This window comes from Podarcis filfolensis, assembly GCF_964270895.1.
Source record: "Podarcis filfolensis genome assembly, chromosome: 2".
NCBI classification, from domain to species: Eukaryota; Metazoa; Chordata; class Lepidosauria; order Squamata; family Lacertidae; genus Podarcis; species Podarcis filfolensis.
In genome coordinates this window covers 64,323,993-64,347,184 of record NC_139605.1, presented here as the reverse complement: position 1 = coordinate 64,347,184, position 23,192 = coordinate 64,323,993, and the positions used below count along the sequence as shown (strand labels likewise).

General features: G+C 40.8%; 1 protein-coding gene across 6 annotated transcripts in view; it reads right to left on the bottom strand.

Moving 5' to 3' along the window:
• Positions 1–23,192, bottom strand: part of COL23A1 (collagen type XXIII alpha 1 chain) — a 311,227-nt gene that overhangs the window by 53,182 nt on the left and 234,853 nt on the right. For all 6 annotated transcript variants that reach the window (XM_083592227.1, XM_083592229.1, XM_083592226.1 and 3 more), the window contains one exon: positions 314–340. Coding sequence is in view for 1 of the 6 variants with exons in the window: in XM_083592229.1 (XP_083448355.1) it covers positions 314–340 (27 nt within the window). In the remaining 5 variants the exon portion in view is untranslated. The remainder of the gene's footprint in view (positions 1–313; positions 341–23,192) is intronic.

Genomic DNA, 23,192 nt, shown 5'->3' with positions numbered 1-23,192 from the left:
ACAGCTAGACCATATTTGGGGCCCACAGAGCAGCTGTGACTCTCAGGTGACGGTTTTTATTCTTGCTTTATTAGAACACAAATATTTTATTCTTCAGTAAAGCTTTCTCAGAATATTCACTTTCTCATAATACTTTCATGAGCTCTGGGCCCATTAGTACAACCCAACTAGGTTCACACAGTTAAATCAATGGATTTTAGATACCATGGAGCAGTGCCAAGCCGCTTCTCCTCCTTATGCTTTTGCATATAGCTGAATACTGACACTTTTAATTCATCCACAGTGTGCGTGTGTTACTCAGAGCATAACTTACTGGTTTGCCATCCAGTCCAAGAGGCCCCTAAAACAAAAGAAGACAACAATGTGTTATAAAGCAATATTATTTTTGTAGCACAGTAAACCCTGCCTTCCCACCTCAGAGGCTTTTCCCACGTGATCAGTGAAAAGCATGTCCTGAGGGCATCACAGTCTTTCCCCATAATTCTGAAAAAGCTCCTTTACAGGCTAATAATACAAGAGTGCAAGACTGGCGTGTAGGGTCTTCAGTTTGGCGCTACCCATCCTTTGGAATTCTCTTCCATTGCATATCAGATAGGCACTTTCTCTGTTGGCTTTTTGGTGCCTGCTACAGACATTCCTCTTCCAGCAAGCCTTCTAAAACTTTGATCCCAAGTTGGTTTCTGTCCTGCATCTGAACTGATTTCATGTATCTGCTGTTTATACTTTAAACTGGTTTTTAATTTTAAAGGTGGTTTTTTTTTTATTAAAAATGCAATTTTTTTCAACTGTTTTTATATATGTAACTGTTTTATATATGTTTTATATCATAAAGTGCTTCAAGATGCCTCATGAGAAACAATTCATAAATTAAATCATCATCATCATCAATGCTTTTGATGTGTCAGTACTCACTAGTAGAGAATACCAGCACCTCTTTTTTAGTTTTGTTTTTTCTGTCCATAGCAGCCATGATGTCCTGGCACCCATGACGCTTCATTCAAGATAAAAGAGTGCCAGCAACTCATTGATTTATTTGGTTTTTTACCAAAAAGTACTGATAATATTGGTGCAGAACTAGCAAGACATCCACCCATGGCTCCTTTGGGAAGAAGGGGAGGATAGAAATTTAATAAATACAAGAGACATGGAAAGGAGTAGCCTCATTGTGTGGGAGTGTATGGCTATGCTCCCCCCTTATAAGTATTTATTAACACGTCATCACAGGAGAAGGTCAGAGCAAATTACGACAAACAAAGCCAAATGAGAAAATCAACAGCAATGGTGTTTGTGTTTTTTGTTTTTTTTAATGGATGCACCTCACCATTACCATTTTAAATGAGTACTCCTGCACAGGGTAGGGGGGATTCAAAGGAAGGGAATGGGATAAAAATTAATGAAATGATGTAAGTGCAGAATGAGGAAGGCTGTGCCACTAATCAAGTCACATGCAATACTTATTAGGTGCCTGATGTACATTCCAAACAATAAACATAATACATACGGACATACTATTTCCTTTGGGCAAATAATATTGCAAATTTGAATACTGTACTGTGTAATTGTGATATCCTCAGGACAGTGGTACAAACTTCAGAGACAATTTGTTGACTTTGTACACTGTTAATTGAACAAAACTGATCATGTGGGAAAACCCTAGGCATTTTGAAAGGTGTTTAATTATTGAGCAATATTTTGGTTGGTTGTTTTCGAGGCACCACATCCTTTTCTAATTCTTTGTAAAATGGAAACCAGTTGGCCTTGTCACGCAAGAGTTGGTACCCACCCTTTAATGTGCTACTTTATTTGGAGGTTGTCCCTCACTGCATCTGCTTACTAATTTTAAAAATGATTAATTACTAGCAGTGGTAAAAGCAGGGTTGCCATATTTCCCAGAAATCCAAGTATTATCTGGATTAAAGAAACTGCAGATGGTGCCTGGGTAATGCATCACCTGGTTTAGATTCTAAGCTTTTATGCGAAAAAGAACATTTCAAGTTGCAGAGAAAAACAGGAAAATGTGCCAATCACCTGGTACTTAGTAAAAAAGTTGTTTCTCCTCCCAAAGTTGTTTCTTTGTTCTAGGCAATGATGCTTAACCACTTAGCCACTCCTAACCATCACATGTGAATGGAAAAGAGTGGCTAAGTGGACCAAATGGTTACCTAAACACTTGAAGGGCAGAGCTTAACATTTGCTGAACTCCTCTCCACTCCTCTAACTTCTTTCTAACAGTGAAGGTAGTGCTTGTTGGTGAAAAGGTTCTGCCTCTTTTTATTTGCCACTCTGGGTGATGATGGGGACTGCTACCGCTGCGTTTCTCTTTTCTGCTTGTCTGCTTGTGTATGCATGGACTCTTAAATTAAAAGCAATTATATAAAAAAAGAAGCTGTGTGATATCAATGAGCAGATCAAAAAACCATTATCAAAGTATCATAGAATTTGTTGAGTTCAAATGGTGATCTAGTCTAACCCCTTGCAATGCAGGAATCATAGCTAAAGAATCTCTGACAGGTGGCCATATAAAAAGGGTTTTAAAAACTGCATTGAAGTTCACCACCTTCTTAGGTTGTCCACTATTGAACAGCTCTTTCCATCCGAAAGTTCTTCCTAACATTTAGTTGGAATCTGCTTTCTTGTCATTTGAATCTACTGGTTTGGGTCCTGCTCTTTAGAGCAAACAGAGAACAAGCCTGCTTAAGGGCACCCAGTAAGTAGTGACAGAGTGGGTAAAAGAGCTGAACTAATATGTCAATTCTTTCTTCCCTGGCATTGTAATCGCCAAACACCCACAAGCCCTTCCATGGGTTCTTTTGTCACTACTCAGTTTCTTGGCAACTAGCAGAGAGATCACACAAATGAGATAAGATTGTCCAGCTATGTCCAATTTGTATAATAATTTGCTGTTCAGTTTTCTGGGGCTGTGATATGGCAACCCTACGTAAGTTTTTTTAAAAAAAGCTATTTCTTTATACAAATATAATGACAGTAAGAACCAGCAATCATCACATATGATATATTAAGAGCTTCAAAGGAAATGGAAAAAATACTGATTTGTAGCAAGGTGAAAGAAGTGGGGAGGGATGATAGCAAAAGAAGTGGCCCTGAAATTCCTAAATATTTTCTAAGAGAAGCAACACCAAGAGCAGACTTCTTCAAACTTGGCCCTCCAGATGTTTTTGGCCTACAACTCCCACGATCCCTAGGTAGCAGGACCAGTGGTCAGGGATGATGGGAACCGTAGTCTCAAAACATCTGGAGGGCCGAGTTTGAGGAAGCCTGACCAAGAGCATTAGAAGTGCATGCTTGATCAAATCTCCCTGACTGCACAGAAGATTAGATTGCCTTTAAGGATGAACCCTCTCACTGCTGCTTATAGAATAAAATAAAGTATAAAAGCAACAGCAATGAATAATAAACAGCAGTAATCATAATAAAAGAAACATCTGGTTGAAAATTATTAAAATCCAATACACAAATGCTACTAAAAGCAACCAGCACTCCAATACAACAACAACCAGAAAAAGCCAAGCAAAGCAAATGGGTCCTTAGGTTTTTTGCTAAAGTCCTGTAATGACTGGGCCTGGCAGACCCCACATGGTAATGAGGTATGGCAACCAGAGGGTACTTTGGCGATTGTAAGGATTGCACCAAAGTGCCTTTGCTCTGGTGCGCCCTTTTTACAATCGCCAGGCACCTTCCCAGAAGGTACTTTGGTGACTGTAAGGGATGCACCAAAGCACCTCCGGAAGGCTGTGACTGCAGCTGAGGAAGCAGCAGCAATCGAGGAGTAAGCAGCAAAGGTGTGGGGTAGGGGAGGGGGGAGAGTGAGCGAGCAGGCAGGAGACAAGTGGTGGCAGCAAGATGGTGGTGGAGGAAAAAGAGGTGGCGTACGCAGTACTGACCCAAAAAACACAATGCTGACTTGAAACTTGAGTCCCTGAATATGATGGTAAGTAAACATGCATACAATTGGGCGGAACACCAACTCATTTAATTACCAATTTCAAAAGGGATTTTAGAAATACTGTGTGATTTATGCAGCGTGTACAGTGTGCACATTCATCTCCTGCAGTTTAGCATCCAAGTAATAAAAGTATAAACCAAGCCTATATATAGCCACCCTTGTATACGGCCTTCATAAAACATCAAAATAAAGTTTCAATCATCTGTTAGTGCCAGGCCACGTCTGTATCCTAAGTGGCTGCATATGGGAGGCAGACAGCTGAAAAGTAAAGTCACTCCACCACTGAGTGTCCACACTGAGTGTCCTCAAACAATTTGGCAATTGCTCTGATAATTTTTCATGCTGCCATTTTGTATGGTGAAGTTAAATTGGGAGAAATCATTTGGCAGAGTAATATGGTGAGGGACACACTGACATCATTCTTGCTTAAATGCAGACCTTTATTGCTATAATCAGTCCCACAACATCCATCTGCAGTGCAGATGGAAGCAGATCTTTTCCTGAGTTTTACTATGGACAGCAAGGACCAGTTATACCCCAGAGTGGATCCACTGAGGATCCCACTTCAGAATTTGATTATTTTAGGGTGAATTCAGGGTTCACTGGAGCCGTGCGGCAGCCACTTAAGTCTACCTTGTGTTGCTGCCTATACACAGAGGGGTGATGAAGCTGTTTGTAGCCTTTGATAATACTGTTAAGCCCAACATTACCCTCCTTCTGAAGCTTTCTCTATATCTGGAGCCTTGGGTGATTGCCAATGTTGGGCTTCACTGCATAATCAAACCACTGCCGCCCTATGTGATACAACCTCTAACTATGTAATAAGCTTTAAGCAAAGACCTGTAGTTCCTAGTTATCTGAATCTAGCAGTTCCAGATCCGGAGCAAACCTGGCCCTCCTCTCATCTGATCAGCACATAAAGTTGTCCCAGCAAGTTCTATACCCAGATCACTCACATCACACCAAAATATGGGCAGAAGACAAATGCTCTCAGCCACCACACCACTGCAACATTTTGCCAATAGAAGAGGCAAGTACAACCTTCAGGTCCTTGAGGCAGCAATCTCAAAATGCCATTTCTCTTACAATGCCTTTTAAGCATTACAAAGCTCTGCAACTATTTTCCACAGAGGTAGCGTTATACTGTAAAGTCTTGAACCGGAAATCTATCTTTAAACTGGCCACAAGTACAAGTATTGGACACACATTTTGGGTTTATTTTATTTAACACAGTGATACTTCAAATGAGTAAGTACTCTAATAGGAAAAATGATTGGCTAAGACCAGAAGAAGTTGTGCAGGGTCAGCCTAAATGTCCATGTTGCTCAGTATCCTCTTTTGGACAGAGGCCAACAAAAAATGCTTCAGTTGCTGCATGGGAAATCAGGCTATTAATCTCCTTTGTTCAGTTGCAGTCAGTACTGTCATTCTAGTTTTATGCTGAACTATAATTTTGGTCCTTGCACATCTTTGACCTATACTTTTCTCCTCTGCAAATACTCACATACAAAGCTGGACACATAGAATGCACCAGTCTTTTTATTAAAAGCATGCTCATCCAGCCACACATATTCTATAACAGACTGGTCAGTCAATGGCTATCTGAAATTGTGCTCCTCCATTGAGCCAAGCTAAGAGAATAGCAATTCTAAATTGCATGGGTTTTTTACAGCACCCCATGCCGGCAACAGTACCCTTTACAATAAGGAAATCCCAGATAATAATTGCACCATATAAGCTACTCCTCCGACTGTTTGAGGCCCCTGCTTTATATAACCTTCTACACAGCTATTTAAGTTTTAGGAAAAGTGGAAGAGCAAGCTGACGTTCCATGGCCATATTATGGCAGCATCTTGGCTGATAGCAATAGGCAGACTCAGATCTTGGATTTAGTAGAATATACCATGTGATGTGAATTTCATTTGCGTGTGTGTGAAGATCACTTCTGTAATGCTTAGCAAATCTCAGCACATCGTGTAAGAAATCCAAATACATGGATCTATTATAACCACTGCACTTTGCATATCAATCCAAACTAGGAAGCAGATGATCATCTCACATGCATCATTTGGCCTCATGTGTTATCATCTTCCTCTCTAGTGCCAAACCCATCACTACACAGTACAAATTAGGAACACTGCAGCCACAAAGTAAGACCCTAGAGCAGATACGCTTTTCTAACTCATATTTGCACATAAAAGTTGCCACATGTTACACACATTACATCTTCCTCTAAATCTATACATACATAGTGGGTTATTGGTGTTCATTACCAGCGTAAATCTGAAATAACCACAAATGCAATCATGGAGTTTGGACTTCCACCTCGAAAACAAAATCTGAACATTCCTCTGTGCTTTAGCATAAAATTCACAGGGCAACCAGCTCAGTCAAACAGTCTGAAATGATGCATGCTGGGGGTGGAGGCAGAATCTATGAAAAGCATTATTGCTCAGAATATGTATTGAATTCTCTGCTGTCACCTTTCTCCCCACTTTTTGCGATTCAAAATAACCAGAACTTCTGACTGGAGCAGTCCTGATGAATGTCAGAATTCTCAGTTGTTCCAGCATTTTACTTCAGGAATTCATGTGCTTTCAGAAAGGCAACCTTAAACCTTTAAGCTTAGGGTCTAGGGAATTTTTTTTTTAAAAAAGGTTACAGGAAAGCAAGGCCCTAAAAAAATCTCAAAAGAAATAAACACACATATTTTAAAACTTCTATTGGAGTGCTTGTTTACTCCTTTAAAAATACCCTTGTTGAAAATAAAATTACTCCTTTGAGCTATTTCTTCTTTTTTATGGAGCTGAAAGGAATAAACCTTCCCCTTTCTAGAGAAGTGTGTTTGTGTGTGTTTTTGAGGGGGGGGGGGAGAGAGAATCAACACTGCAAAATATTCATTTCTTTCCAGAACAACCCAAACAGAATTGAATTTCAGAATAATAACAGTACAGAACTGAGGAAATCTGTTCATACCTGCTTATTTGATTTATCATTTGCGCATACAGATCCACCATTCTTCGTTAACAAATTATACTGTTTACAAGAATTACTAAGCATTGTCGCATGACGGTCTGGAGTTTGTACAATGCAGCTGTATCAAAAGGAGTGGTAGGACAGCTGTCAAGAGCTAGCTTTGTTGCTTACAACAGAACAAGAACATTGGAACCTGCAGCTCTCTATATGGGGAAAAGCAAGTTTGCATTGTACGTGGAAGCAGGGCTTTTTGTTTTAAAAAAGAATTATTAGGTGCAAATTAGATAATCAGTAAACAAGAGTTGTATCCAAACAGTAGTCCTCCTGTTAATTCCTCCTACCGAATGGTACTTCCTATTCTGCCTGCCAACCCTCCACATCTCCCCAAATCTGCCCCAGAGCATGAATGAACCCCAATACAGTGGTGCCCCGCAAGACGAATGCCTCGCAAGACGGAAAACCCGCTAGACGAAAGGGTTTTCCGTTTTGGAGGTGCTTCGCAAAACGAATTTCCTATGGGCTTGCTTTGCAAGACGAAAATGTCTTGCGAGTTCCTGCGGGGTTTTTTTCCTCCCCCCCCTTTTCCCCAAGCCCTAAGCCGCTTATCAGCTGATCCGCTAAGCCGCTTATCAGCTGATCCGCTAAGCAGCTTAACAGCTGAACCGCTAAGCCGCTAATAGCGCTAATCCGCTAAACCGCTAATGAGCTTGCTTCGCAAGACGAAAAAACCGCAAGATGAAGAGACTCGCGGAACGGATTCTTTTCGTCTTGCGAGGCACCACTGTAATATTAGTTATATGGGATTTACCCTCAAGTATGTTGGGATTGCATGTTTGCAGTCAAACAATTTTTAAACAGTAGGTAAACTTTGAACTAACTTAGTTAACAGTAGGAAAAAACAGTTAATCTGTTGGTAAAAGTGGTAACTCAAATTATATTAATAGAGGTTTTCATCTTCTCCTCTCATCATCAAGCCATTGTTCATTTTCCTGTACTGCTCTGAGGCTGGATGCAGAAAGATCCTCTGCTCCCACAGCTTCTTACTTTGAACTCAAAGTATTGTTATGAGTTCAAGGGTGCCAGACTCCCTTAAATTCCTGCACCCAGTAAGTGTTAGAATTTAATCAAGCCTCCTGAATTCTTGGATCCAGCAGGCGGTTAAAATATAAGCCAAGCTAGCTTCCCCATGGGGTAATCACCCGAGCAACGGGCAATTAAGAGAACAAAGGGGAGGTGATGAGCCATTAAGGAACCAAGGAAAAGGGGCTCTGTGCCAGACAGCAAGAGGGTGGTGCCCCTCCTCCTTCTCTTAGTTAGACAAAGCAGGAGTTTGGAGGACAGAGTTGGCTGTGATGTGAACTAGAGGAAGAAGATGCAGGCGGGAAAGGCTGAGAAAAAGCCATGGCTGATTTTCTGCTTGAATCTAAGGCTGCGGCTATGGGAGAAACAAGACCCTTTGGGGTGTTAATGCTGTGAACCCCTCCATCATAGGCTCAGGTTGTATATATTGGAAATAAACCAACTATCATAAGGACACCACGGTCTTTGTGCTTCATTGCCGAAAGGAAACATGGACTCTGGGTGAGCGCCTGGAACCCCTGGAATCTCGTATTGCTCAGAGATTGGGGTGACATGCAACCGTTTGTTTCCTGGGTTTCTTTTCTGGTCTGAGTGCAGCTTCCAGAAAACACCAGACACAAAATACAACTAATCCATAGGACATGCCAACATAACTCTATTTCAGAGCTGAACTGCTGGCAACAACAAGAAGAAAACATGTTGCTAAATGAAGCAAAGGCACGTCTGGCTGCCACATGGATGTTGGAGTCAACACCCTGGATATGATTGTCCTGGGGTTTCACGACCTGCCATAGGCAACACACCACCTGAAGGCACATATGCTGCATCAAAGTACAGAAACACACAATGGTTTATTTATAGACTAATTTATAGCAGTAAAAATATATATAGAAAAAAATGCTGGGTGGGTGGGGGTAGAATGTAAGATTCAAGCATGTTTCTTTTAATTGTAAAATGTACTGTAACATTTATTCTACACCTTTACAGGTATGAAATGTGACATTTTATTTTTAGAGTAAATTCTTAGATTCAGAAATATTTAGTCTGCTTTAAGATTTGGATTAAAAAAACCCCAAAACAACAACAACAAAACAACAACAACCCAGAAATAAGGTACTTAAATAACCTTCAAATTTTATGTTGGGAGTGTTCGTGCATGTTTGGTGCTGGCTTGCAGCAGCAGTTACATTTGAAAACCAGATTTATTTGGTGGGAAAATATTTATTTGGTGGGAAATTCACACCCAAGCAAACAGTGAATCTGTCATGCTCTCTAGTGCAGAGCACAGTTATTATGACTACTGACTACCTTAAACACATTCCTCTCCCAGTCCACAACACAATGTCAGGCTGATCATCTTCTCTCCCACAGGCTTTTCTCAATGCCACACTGAGCTGCAAATTAGGTAATTAGTAAGCACGCCATTGTATATGAACGCTTATGATTTTGCCTTCCCTCTCAGAACTCGTGGCAGCATGTGTGAAATGTTTTAAGAGGAAAACATGTTGAATGGAGTCTGCATGAACAACTGGGGGAAAGATAATTGCCAACATCTCAACGGATGAATGAAGACAGCTATTAAAATACAACATACAAGACAACGCAGTATTAATGACTATTAGCCAGGTAGCTCAATTGAACCTCCATGGGCAGGAGCAGGTCATAGCAATACCGGAAGCTGGATACGAAGATCAGACAATGTCAGCATCTTTATGCCTTGGGTGCCTTTAAAAGAGGATTTCACAGATTCAAGGCGAAGCCCATCAACAGCTACCAGCCAGGGTGGTTATGTTCCACCTCCACTGTTATTGGCAGCATGGTCCTGAAATACCAGTTGCTAGGCAGAGTGCTCTTAAGCTCATGTCCTGCTTGTGGGCTTCTCATAGGCTTCTCTGGTTGGTCACTGTAAGAACAGGACACTGGATTGGACAGGTCAGCAGGCTTTTCTTATATTCTTATGCCTGACTTGATTTTTTCCCTAGGGGCATTAGGCAAGCCTGGGTTGAAAAACAATGGGCCTTGATGTGATTCAGCAACCCATATACAGTGGTACCTCGGGTTAAGTACTGCTGGAGCACAATTTCTGTTCTCATCCTGAAGCAAAGTTCTTAACCCGAGGTAATATTTCTGGGTTAGTGGAGACTGTAACCTGAAGCGTACGTAGACCTGAAGCGTATGTAACCCGAGGTACACTGTAGTCTTTAATGTTGTGTGCCTACCAAATTATCAGAAAATCAACCCCGGTTGATAAAACAGCAGTAACAAGAGATGATTCATTTTCAGAATGCATCACAGATAAATTGTTTGGAATGCTAATGCTTTCTCCTTCCACCTACCGATCCACTACCTACAACAGGGATTCCAAAACACTAGGCTCTCTTCCCTTCTCTTTCATGTGTGTTTCTGATAATCTCACCACTAGACCCAGCAGTGTAATCTCCCCTACAAGAGTGTCTAAATTTCATACTCAAGAAGATTAGTTCCCTTTATTTATTTGTTCACAGTATGTTGACCAAATAGAGCCTCTAATACTCTACCACAGACCTTTACAAAAAGTTATTTCAGTTAGTTAGACATGGCAACCATTTCCGCTACTAATGTGAGCTGACACTTGAGGCAGTAATGGGGGGGTGTGTGTGAGGGGATCCAAAAGTAAAAATCAACTACTGTTTCCACATGAGCTCTAATGAAAATTGAGCAATATTAAAAAAAGCAAATTAAATGCTATTGTTAAGACCATGCTGTAAGCGTAAGGGCAATTTGCTTGACTGTAGCTTCCAGTGTTATTCCTTGAAATCACAAGGATCAAGGAATGAAAAATGATTTTCAAATTTAATTTTACTTGGGAGAGAAAATGGGCCACTGGGCCTTAATACTGAAAATGCATTTGACGATATAGGCAGGCATGTGCTCAAGTATGTACACAACACACACACACATGTTCCACCAAGGTTCTGAATAACCAGTCACTTACTTGCCATTGTTACCATTCTCTCTTCTAAAAACAATGCAACATGGTTTGGAACGACCGTACATTCCGATTTAACTTATGCTTTTTATTAAGCATTACAGCACCATGCTGCATTAATTATGTGACAATCCCAGAGTAGCATTTTAAGTGACTGATTGGTTTTGTGAAATAAGAAATTTCTGGACTGAAGGATTTATGGGCTTGACCAAACATCAGTTGGAGGCGGTGTTTAAACATGTTTTAAAAGTGTTTAAACGTAATTTCTGCTAATACAAATTCCAAGACTGATTTATTTTTTAATTTGTTGTTTTCAATGCAAAATAAGACATCGTAAGGAAAAGACTTACAGAAAAGAGCTACAAGGATGGTAGTCTGCTGTATAGCACTAGTCCAAAAATTCAATTACAATCAGTAAATAACTGTTGCGCTATATATTTTTATTCAGTATATATTTATATATTTATATTCAGAAGACATGCTGCATGCAAAGTGCTGCAATGGCTTTGCATTTAACCTGTGTAATATGCATGGCTGATGATCACACATGCCCATGGTCACATGGAAGAAGTATTCTGTGTACTGCAAGTGGTATACAGTGGCATAAAGGATTCCAGTGCACCATTTTTAAAACCACCATGACTGTGAGAAGCTCACTGGGTAGCCTTGGCCTAGTCACCGTCTCTCAGCCTAACCTACTTCACAGGGCTGTTGTGAGGATAAAATGGGGAGGAGAACGAAGTGTACCACCTGGCGGTTCTTGGGAGAAAATGTGTTATAGAAATGTAACAAACAAACAAACAAACAAACAAACAAACAAACAAACAGTCTTTGCAAGAAGGTATACTATTTCTTGATTTACTCTAAGTTAAAGAGATAATATTTTCAACCAAGATGCTACAGGAACTGTCTGCAAACATCTACCTTTGCTCTATATTAGCATCTATTTGCACTGTGATGAATCTTCCGGTTTTTTTACATGTTTTGGGGTGGGGTTGTTTTTTAAACAAGATGCAGTTGTGATAGTTTTTGTATTTCATTCTGGTAAGGTAAAGGTAAAAGGACCCCTGACCATTAGGTCCAGTCGTGACTGACTCTGGGGTTGCGGCGCTCATCTTGCTTTATTGGCTGAGGGAGCCGGCGTACAGCTTCCGGGTCATGTGGCCAGCATGTGGCGAACCAGAGCAGTGCACGAAAATGCCATTTCCCTTCCCACTGGAGCGGTACCTATTTATCTACTTGCACTGGCATACTTTCAATCTGCTAGGTTGGTAGAAGCTGGGACCAAGCAACGGGAGCTCACCCCATCGCAGGGATTCAAACCGCCGACCTTCTGATCGGCAAGTCCTAGGCTCTGTGGTTTAACCCACAGCGCCACCTACGTCCCTTCATTTCATTCTGGTATTATGGTATAATATTTAATCATTATTTGGTGCATGTAGAGCCTTCACTTTCTGATTTATTTTTAAGGTTACTGCATAAATGTGTAATCAAACAAATAAATCTATTGCAGAAAGCACTAGGATAAACTTGCTCACGAGAACCTTGCGTGTTTAGAGAATTGCAGTCTAATTCTGAGTAAGTCCAAAATATATCAGCACAAACTAAGGTAAAAAGCAGCACTCTATATATGTTCCTGTTCATCTTATTGTTCTGTTATGAGCATTGGCAGAAAAAGTCCAATTCTGAATGTTCTCCAGTCTTAGAGCTGCCTATTCCTGGGGGAAGCATTGCCAGAATCATGTGACTTGGTGAACTGTAAGTAATCTGGCAATTTCCTCATCCTATCAGAAGGAGTGAAGTGTTCTGAGGCTGCATGTTTAGCTAGGATGAAGATTAAAAACAAAACAAAACATACTTTGGGTTACAAAGTAAAGTATTGGCTGAGAAAAACTTTTTGACAACTAGCCACTTGCTCATTCAAAGCCATCCTCCTTGTTTTCCATTAGGACCCCTCTGCACAATCACTTCATTGCACAATAAATGTGCACATGTTTCTCATTTGCTGCTCGCAGTGCTCATCCCTTCCTCTCAATACTGTACTTCTGTTGCTGTGAGATTGCATTTCAAAGGGCTCAAAATGCAATGTTTCTGTACTAAAGTGGATGTAATATTTTGCCCGGATAGTCCATTTATGATTATTGTATAGAACATTATAACAGTGAGTGTCTTAAACATCCCACTGCATTTTTTTGTGCGATATGCAATTAGTCAGAACTGACACAGCACTTTTTGCTTCATGCCCATACCATGTTGCAGTTTTCTTTTGTTTTAATCTTCTTCTTCTTCTTCTTCTTCTTCTTCTTCTTCTTCTTCTTCTTCTTCTTCTTCTTCTTCAATATAGAATTACCACAGACATAGAATAACAAGTCTTGTTGATGAAGAACCAGCATGGCTTTTGCAAGTGTAAGTCCTGTTTAACTAGCCTTTTAGAGTTTTTCAAAAGTATATGGATATGAATGATTCAGTAAACATCTCAAAAAATTCCTACACCAGAGACTTTTGAGTAAGCTTAGCAGTCATGGGATAAGAGGGCAGGTCCTTTAATGGATCAGTACCTGCTAAAGAACAGAAAGCAGAGAGTAGGAAGAAATGGGCAATTTTAACAATGCAGGAATTAAAGCCCCTAAAGGACCTCTGCTTTTTAACTTGTTTGTGAGTGACCTGGATTTAGGGGTGAGAAGCGAAGAGACCAAATTGTTTGGGATGGTAAGAACAAAGAGGGATTGCAAGGTGCTCCAAAGGGTTGTCTACAAACTGGGTAAATAAGCATTAAAATGGCAAATACAATTCAATGTAATAAATATAAAATGGTGCACATTAGGGCAAAAGAATCCTATTCACATATGGGCATCTGAGCAGGTGTTGATTGACCCGGAAAGAGTTCTCAGAGTCATCAAAGATGGCTAAATTAAAATTTTGACCCAGAGTACAGCAGCTGTGCAAAAGGCAAGTTCCATGTTAGGGATCTTTATGAATGAGATTGAAAATAAAACTGCCAGTACTGTATTATAATGTCATTATACAAAACTATGGTCCAATCATACTTGGAATATAAGGATATCAACAAACAGGTTGGAGAAGGCTGGCATATACATTTTGCAGATATTGTCTGAGGTTAACCAGAACCTCCACCAGCATCTTGTCTATGTCTCACATTTGGCTGCCACCTTTCTTCTTTCTTCTCACTTTCTGAAGACTCGGGTCTGCAGTTTTCCTTAGCTCCAGCAATCAAGCAGCAGCTGCAACCCCAGAAAAAGGAGTGGGGAAGTGGAGGGACCCCTAGGCAGGGCAATGCTCAAGAAAGGGATATATTGGGACCACATGAAAAGTAGAGCTGAGAAGGGGAAAGGAAGGGTGGTGGCAAATCTGCTTGTTTTTGTTTAAGCAAAGTTCATGCTTATAATTATATATTTCACATGAAATCAATTTTGCTTTTTTCAAGCCATACTGTTATTCTGAGTGTGTTTCCCATCATTGTTGGGTTGGTTTTTTTTATTGTCTGTGCAATAAGAAGCTGAGGAATGGGTTATCTGTCAGCTCAAACAGCTGGCTCCTGCACTAGCCTTGTGGATTATCCCTCCCTCTTCTGGAGCCATTCCCACCTATTCTCCTGCTGATATACTTTACATCACTGCAAAGAATAGAGGAATTATAGGTACACAAAACCAGATGATCTCTTCCTTGAAATGATTCCAAACATTCAGTTTTGTTGCAAAAGAATATTTGAACATCAATGTAAAAAACAGATAGAAGACTTCTAAAGTACCCCATGGGAATTTGTTGCTGCCAACCATTTCACTTTCTCTTGTGAAAGCAATAAATCCTTGTATTCCTTTCTAAAGATGATTATGCCAATAGAGACTGTTTCATCTGTTCATCAGGCAAGCTAAGCATCTCCCAATACCCAAACAGATTTGCAGGGAGAAAAAAGATATCTGAGAACAACCTATGGTGTAGCATATCAAACACGTTTTGAAGTGCAACATGTTTTTTAGCATACACAATACAAGCACATACTAAGTACATAATATATGAAGCAGTCCTAATAGAAGAAACCAGAGACAGGAAGCAGGAGGACTATCCATAAGGGCTACACTATATCTACTACAGAATTAGAGTTTGATGAGACCTCAAAAGTTATCTAGCCCAGCTTCTGCCGATGCAGGAAACCCATTCCTGATAGTGACTATCCAGCCTCTGTTTAAAAACATCTAATGAGGGAAAGTCCACTACTTTCCCAAGCTATCTGTTCCATGAGCAAACAGCTTGCACTGCCATAAAATCCTTCCTAATGTTTTGTCTAATCCTTTTCCTTGTAATTTGAACCCACTGGCTCATGCCCTACCCTCTGGAGCAACAGACAGAAAAATTGCTCCATCCTCTATGTGGCAGCCCTTCAAACAGCTATTGTACCACCTCTTATAAGTCTTTTCTCCAGGCTAGAGATACCCAACTCTTTAAACATTTTCCTCATAGGAAATGGTCTCTGTCACTCCCCTCTGGACACATTCCAGCTTGTTGATATCCTTCTCAAACCGCGCTGCCCAGAACTGGACAAGGTGCTCGATGAGGTCTGAGAAAAGGGCCTTTACTCCTCATGCTTTCCACATTTCAATTGCTGCAACCCAGAATTGCAGCAGCTTTATTTTATATTTTTGGCCACCATAACACACAGCTGACTACATGTGTCATGAAGTTCTAAGGTTTTGACTATTGGGCTTGTTCCTGTATGCTTTCTGCACTGGTCAGGTCTTTATAAATAATAATAAATGGGGAAAAAAGAACCCCCAATTTTAATTGTGTAGCAAATAGCATACCAAAATCATAACCAAATATTAAGTCACTAATTTCTTTGAAAGTAGGTACCAAGGCAACAAGAAATGGCTACATGATGGAGCATTAGAACATACTGCAGGAAAATAACCACATCAGTTGCTACCTCAGTGTTTTTTTGATCTACACATGGGTTATAGTTTTAAGGTGCAGAAAAGGACTCTTTTTGGAATCACTAACTGACCTTTCATCCTAAACCAGATGAACTCCAAGGCTAGGCCAAGAGAAACCGAGGACTGAGATCCAAAGAGCCCTTGTGAATGTTTAAAGCACATTTACATTCTCATTGAGAGGGAGGCAAATTTACCCTTGTGGCTGGAACACCTGTACCCCTTGAAATGCTGAAGCAGAACCCCATCCTGCCTCCAAGTAGCAATGGGAGATTTACTTTCAGGGTTAATCAGCTGGTGGGGATTTTTGTCTGGATTACACAGGGAAAGAAGATTCAACCTTCTCTTGTCACATAATACAATCCTTGCAAAACTCCTGTCCCCCACCATGTTAATGCTCAACACCACATTTAGCTTGGTCCATAAATGGTGGCCTCTAATTAAGACAGGGGAAAGTAAAGAGGTACACTCAGGAAAACCCTTGGGGTGGTTGGGCTAAACATACATACTATCACTGGTGACCCAGTGACATGTGGGACTCAAGTGTGTCCTGTACTGCAGCCCCTTTACTTTGCTCAATAAAGAAAACAATGGAAGCTATGGAGAACTAAGCCAGTTCCTGTCTCCATAACTCCACTCTGATCACAGTAGAGTGTGGCTAAACACTGGGACATCCATATCTGATTCCTCTGTATTGCACTGTTACAAATTCCTTTCCCTGTGAACCTGGAGCTCCACTAGAAGGCAACAATATACAGCTTGGGAATCATTGCTAGGCCAAGCCACTGACATACTGGTTGCATGAGCTGCTTTGGGGGTATGGGATCTCCCACTGCTCAGGGAGCTAAATTGCTCATTCATCTTCCACAAAGGCAGAGAAAGTTCAGCTGGGATTACACTTTCAGGGCAGGCTGGAAATTGGGAAATACATTTAAGGATGCAACCAGCTAATCAACAGGGAGCCCAGAAGCAAGGAGACCAGAGAAAAGGCACAAATGCAAGATGGGTGACACCTGGCTTGAGAGCAGTACATGTGAAAAGGATCTAGGAGTCTTGGTTGACCACAAACTTGACATGAGCCAACAGTGTGACGCGGCAGCTAAAAAAGCCAATGCAATTCTGGGCTGCATCAATAGGAGTATAGCATCTAGATCAAGGGAAGTAATAGTGCCACTGCATTCTGCTCTGGTCAGACCTCACCTGGAGTACTGTGTCCAGTTCTGGGCACCACAGTTCAAGAAGGACACTGACAAACTGGAACATGTCCAGAGGAGGGCAACCAAAACGGTCAAAGGCCTGGAAACGATGCCTTATGAGGAACGGCTAAGGGAGCTGGGCATGTTTAGCCTGGAGAAGAGGAGGTTAAGGGGTGATATGATAGCCATGTTCAAATATATAAAAGGATGTCACATAGAGGAGGGAGAAAGGTTGTTTTCTGCTGCTCCAGAGAAGCGGACACGGAGCAATGGATCCAAACTACAAGAAAGAAGATTCCACCTAAACATTAGGAAGAACTTCCTGACAGTAAGAGCTGTTTGACAGTGGAATTTGCTGCCAAGGAGTGTGGTGGAGTCTCCTTCTTTGGAGGTCTTTAAGCAGAGGCTTGACAACCATATGTCAGGAGTGCTCTGATGGTGTTTCCTGCTTGGCAGAGGGTTGGACTCGATGGCCCTCTATGATTCTATGATTCTAACAAGGGAATGGACTGAAAATGAGGAAGGGTTGTGGACTTGAGTAAAAAGGCAAAAGGAAAAAAGGGATTTGAAGCAAGAAGGGGCTTTGAAGAAACAAGGTCATGAGAAAGCTCATGCTACGGACTGGAGGGCAAAGGAGGGACTGAGGCAGTAGTGCTGGAAAGGTTGGTCAAGGGACTGGAAGTGGATGTTGGGTCTCAGAGTCTGCAGTGATACTTCTACAGGCACTTCAAAGGAGCAACGAGAGTCAAAAAGCAATGCTGAAGTTGCATGGGCTGATGTTTAGCTATTTATGTCCTAACTACATGTGACAATAGCCAGGGTGGGGGGGCACCAAATGGGAGTCATCTGCCCCCTGCCCCCAAGTTTCATGGAGATTGCAGCTTGGGAGGGCACACTGCACACTTAATAACAATTGTCACATGTAGTTAGAACCCGATTTGAGCTAATCAGTGAGTTCTTTGGCTGCAGGCCAAAGTCAGGAACTTATTGCACTACTTTGCTAAGCTGCTGGATGAAACTGATTACTCACCGTTAGTATTCTGTCTTACTTCCATTATACTTATCTCCCGGCATCATCTTAGAACTACAGAGATAAACGATCTCACATGGGCGAGCTGTAGCTATAGGCAAAACGACTTGCAAGAGAAAGAGTAGACGTGAGTAGACACGAGAAAGAGTAGGGAAAGATGAAAGTATTACAAAGCATGGTGGAGCTACCTAGTCAGTCAAAGATGTTAACAGAATTCTTCAGCTGGACACCATTTGGAACAAATAATATATACCGATGTCACAAAATGTTCTTTTAAAAAAACCTGAACAGTAAAACAGATGGTCTGTGCTACTTTTTGAACCAAATGACCCATGGCACTGTTGGGACAACTAGTTCCTTGTGCACGTGCCTGTCTTAATGCTCTCAAGGGCTTTATCTTGAATTAAGACGGAATGATTATCACACATATGCTGACAATTCACTAACTTTCAAGGTTGTCACATTCTGACTGGCTTGTAAATGCTCCTTTAAGAAAAGTTTACTATGGTATCACTGCTTATATTTGTGTAGTCTAAGGTTACCAGATGTCCCCGTTTTCCGGGGACAGTCCCCAGATTTACAGCTTTTTCAGCATTCACATGTACATAGCAAACAATAAGTGTCCCCAGATTCATTGAAAAAAAATCTGGTAACCTTAGTGTAGTCATGCTTCAAAAAGTTTAGATAGCCATGTGTATTCCTAAATAAGCTCTTTCGGTGCAGTAAGAGGGCATTATTTAGGGGCAAGGATTTACTGAGGATTTGTTCTTTGGCACACTTTATTTCTTGCAGATTTGGCCGTCTGCATTTTTGCTATGTTTATTATATCTTATGTCGGCTTTCCTATGTAGACTGGGTGAAACTCCTAATTGCTTATTGGAGCAGGAAACATACACAAGTTGATTGAGACCAAAATATAAAAGCTGCTGTTATAATGCTAATTATTTTTATTTTCCAAAGCATTAGCGTTGAACAATCTGGAACAGAATTCCCATGTTTCGTCCCCAGCCCCAGTTCTGTCTGATCCCACCCACCCAAATTAGAGCGCTGTCAAAGCATTCCTAGTTTCTTGGGGAAAAAGAGCCCAGGAAGAGTAAAGAGTGTGGACGGGAGAGGGGACTGAGAAAAAAAGAACAGGTCCAGCCTTACTTAAAAAGAAAATAAGAAATTAAGGCATTTATTTATTTGAAATATTTTGAGCCCATCTTTCATTGCAAAGCTATACTAGGGCGTGGGGTACAGTAAAATGAATTACAACTAAAAGTTCAAAACCACAAAGTATAAAGTGAGAACAGATCCATGTCACAGACTCAATAACAATATGCATAATATAAAACCCGGCCAAGCATAATTCAGGGGGGACAGCATTGCAAGACTACCCTATGAACTTCATAACTGAGTGGGGATTGGAGCTTGGGTCTGCCTAGTCCCCTAAATATCACTACACCATGCAGGCTCTTCAGGTGAAATAGAAACATTTTTTTGAAAAAATATTAATTCCATAAACTCATTTTTACAATTTTATTTTTATCCTGCATTTCTTTCAAATACTTCCCAATTTAGCCTCACAATAATAATTTCACACACACACACACACACACACACACACACGCCCCCCCCCCCGAGAGAGAGAGAGAGAGAGAGAGAGAGAGAGAGAGAAAGAAACTGAAATTCACCCAATGAACTTTGGAGCTAAGTGCGACTTGAACTTCAAACTTTGTCTTCTATGACACACTGGATCTTAGGAAACATTACATCAATACTGGTCAAAACTGCAAACTGCTGACTATCCATGTACTGGGTATTTTAGGAAAATGAGCCAGTGTTTTAGATATATTTAGCAATTCTGTATACAATAAATCTTTCAACCCTTCCTAATTAGTACTTTGAATACTTTATTAGGAATAGTCAATCCCTTTTCAGCCATTTATTCAAAGAATAACAAAACCCAGAATTGTATAATAAAAATCCTATAAATTCTGAAGCCCAACAATTACTGGATGTGATAGTTTTTTGGTAGAAGCTGGTGGTACACAAGAACCAGTTGTAAAACCGAAAATGTTCAGGTAGGGAGCTTGATTTTCTATTTTTTGTTGGCAGTACGTTTCCAAGCACAATTCAAAGTGTTGTGCTTTAAAGCCCTAAACGGCCTTGGTCCTGTATACCTGAAGGAGCGTCTCCACCCCCATTGTTCAGCCCAGACACTGAGATCCAGCGCCGAGGGCCTTCTTGCGGTTCCCTCATTGCAAGAAGTGAGGTTACAGGGAACCAGACAGAGGGCCTTCTCGGTAGTGGCGCCCACCCTGTGGAACATCCTCCCTTCAGATGTGAAGGAAATAAGCAGCTATCCTATCTTTAAAAGACATCTGAAGGCAGCTCTGTTTAGGGAAGTTTTTATTATTTAATACTGTATTGTTTTTAACACTTGATTGGGAGCCGCCCAGAGTGGCTGGGGAGACTCAGCCAGATGGGCAGGGTATAAATAATAAATTATTATTATTATTATTATTATTATTATTATTATTATTATTATCCATCTGTCTCAGGAGACAATGAAGGAGTATATCTTTGGGGGTGAAGTCAAGATGTTGGAAGGTTGCAGAGCCTGCTGTAGCTGTACAGACTGATGCAGGAGAGGCATGTTTTGTTGCAGCTGGGGCAGATGAAGGCGTCCAGTTGTGCTGCTGCAGATGCACCATGGCATTTCTTCCCTCTGCGCTCCTCCCAGCAGTCATTATTCATTTGGTTGGGAAAGGCTGCTGTAGGACATGGCAGCAGGGATGGGAGCAGCCTAACATTAGGTCTTCCATTGAAAGAGCCATTTAAGGCCTCAAACACTACAGCTCACCCTAAGAAAGTATTTTAAGCCTTAAAACAAAATAAAAGCAAATCTCCTACCTTTTTGAAAATGTGGGCAGCATTGCTGAGCAGCAGATGCGAGGTGGGGAATATTTACCTTTGTCGTCAGTGGGTTTGTGAGCACTATCCAATCAGGTCTGTCTGAACAGCTGCAGAACCTTCTGCCATACACAAAACAATCTCATGACTGTTTAGGAGCTCTCTGAAAGGGGAGCTGAATTTAGCTAGCAGCAACAAACCTTCCTGATCCAAGAAAGTGAGGAGGCATGGCACAGATGGAAAGTATCTCTATCAAAAGAATTGTGAGACTGTCCTCACTCCTTACAAAAAATAATAATTCCTTGCCTATGGCTTGACTTCATTGTTTCCCCCCACAAATGTATTGTAGTTATTTCTTGTGGAATGCATGAGAAGAACAATAGATATAACTTGCTCCAACCCAAAATTACAAACTGGAGTAACCAAAATCCTACCACACATGTGGGGCAATAAAAAGTTGCTACTATAGCAAGGAAATCTCATAAAATCCTCAAAGTGGAGTCCACTTTGCTTTTCCATAACAGATTTTCCATAGTTTTCAAGCAATGCTTTCTCTTAAAATACAAACAATGTTGTCGGTTTCTAACATCCACTGCTTCCCTAACATACAACGCAACACAAAACATTACAATGCAATCCTTACAATTATAAAAACAGTGCTGAAATCTATGTTCCTCAATAACAAAGTATGTCCCTGGGCATGCTGAGAATCAAGGCAATATATTTTCCTAAAATAAGGACTTTGACTGGGATTTAGATTTATCAAAACCTGGGCAAGTTAAGATGTCCTTTGTTTTTCCTGCTCAAGATGGAAACTGCTATACATTGGATTTGAGCTTGGGCACTGTTGAATAGCTTTGGGAAGAAGAGGGTGATGCACCAATCAATATCTAAAGAGGAAGGATCTGCAAAATTCTAACGAGAAAAGAAGAAATGCTGACTAATTCACAAAGTGTTCAGTGTTGTACTGGGGATTGAAAGTCAAAGTGATCAATGACAATTAAACATGTTTTTGCCTTGGGATTCAACTGATGACACACTATCATGGAGAAGATCCTCCAAGCAAGTTTTGCCCACAGCAGCTCTATTTGTTGACTGTAAGAAACTGTCTTGTATGTGGTGAGATTGTCCATCCATGTAGTCCAGTATCACCTAGGAGCAACTACTCTAACTGACTGTATCTATTCAGGGTCGTTCCCATAATCTTCTACTTCAGATATTTTCAGATGGAGATGCCTGGGATTGAATCTGGGACCTTTTGTCTGCAATGCATTAAGCTATGGTCGCCCCCCTAAAAGCATACACTGAGGTTCTCATTCCTTTAGCTCTTCTTTCTATCTTTCTTACCAGTGCTCACTGAATGTACCTGACATGCTGTTGAGTGTCTCTCAAAGATGGGGCCAGCTGATCAAAAGTTCACATTTTTTTTAACCTTTTCTTCTTCCCAGTCCCCAAAGCACAGTATGTTTTACTGGTACTGCTAAAATAATCAGGTCATCACTGCTTATTTTTTGTATAAATAATTTGAACCATTAAATAGCAACAACGGGAAAATCTGGCTGCATTTATGGGCTAGCTGAAAAGGTCTACTTCTAGTGTTTGCACTTGCATCTGTTTTTCATTTTCCCTCTTCTTACTCTCTTCCAGATGTAGCTGTCTACAGTGCTAATATAAGCATCAGAAACTATCCCTGTCCTAGCTTTTCTTTAACCCAATCTCCTTCTTTATAATATATTGCTGTTGCAGTTTATGAGGATAAATGCCCACCAGCAGGCAAACACAAGACTGGGCAGCGTATAAAATCAAAATTAACGAGCCCATGTCTGAGGACCTTCTAATAAGCCATTAAATCGAGAACAGCTAAAATATGTAGAAATTGGAAAATAGAGCATATTCTGCTTTATCCTCAGCCTCAGTAATTTATTATGTCCTTACCGCCCCATTGACTCCAACAGAACTACTTGCAAAGTAAGTGGCATATGCCACTTAGGGTAAAGGGTAATACAAACTGGACCTAACACATGCTAATATTTTGGCAAACATGAAAGCAGATCCTGATGTTCTATGTTCTCATCCCTATTGTTTTCCAGTTCAGTGTGGCAGTGTTTATTCTTACAAATTCTGGTGAGGGGAA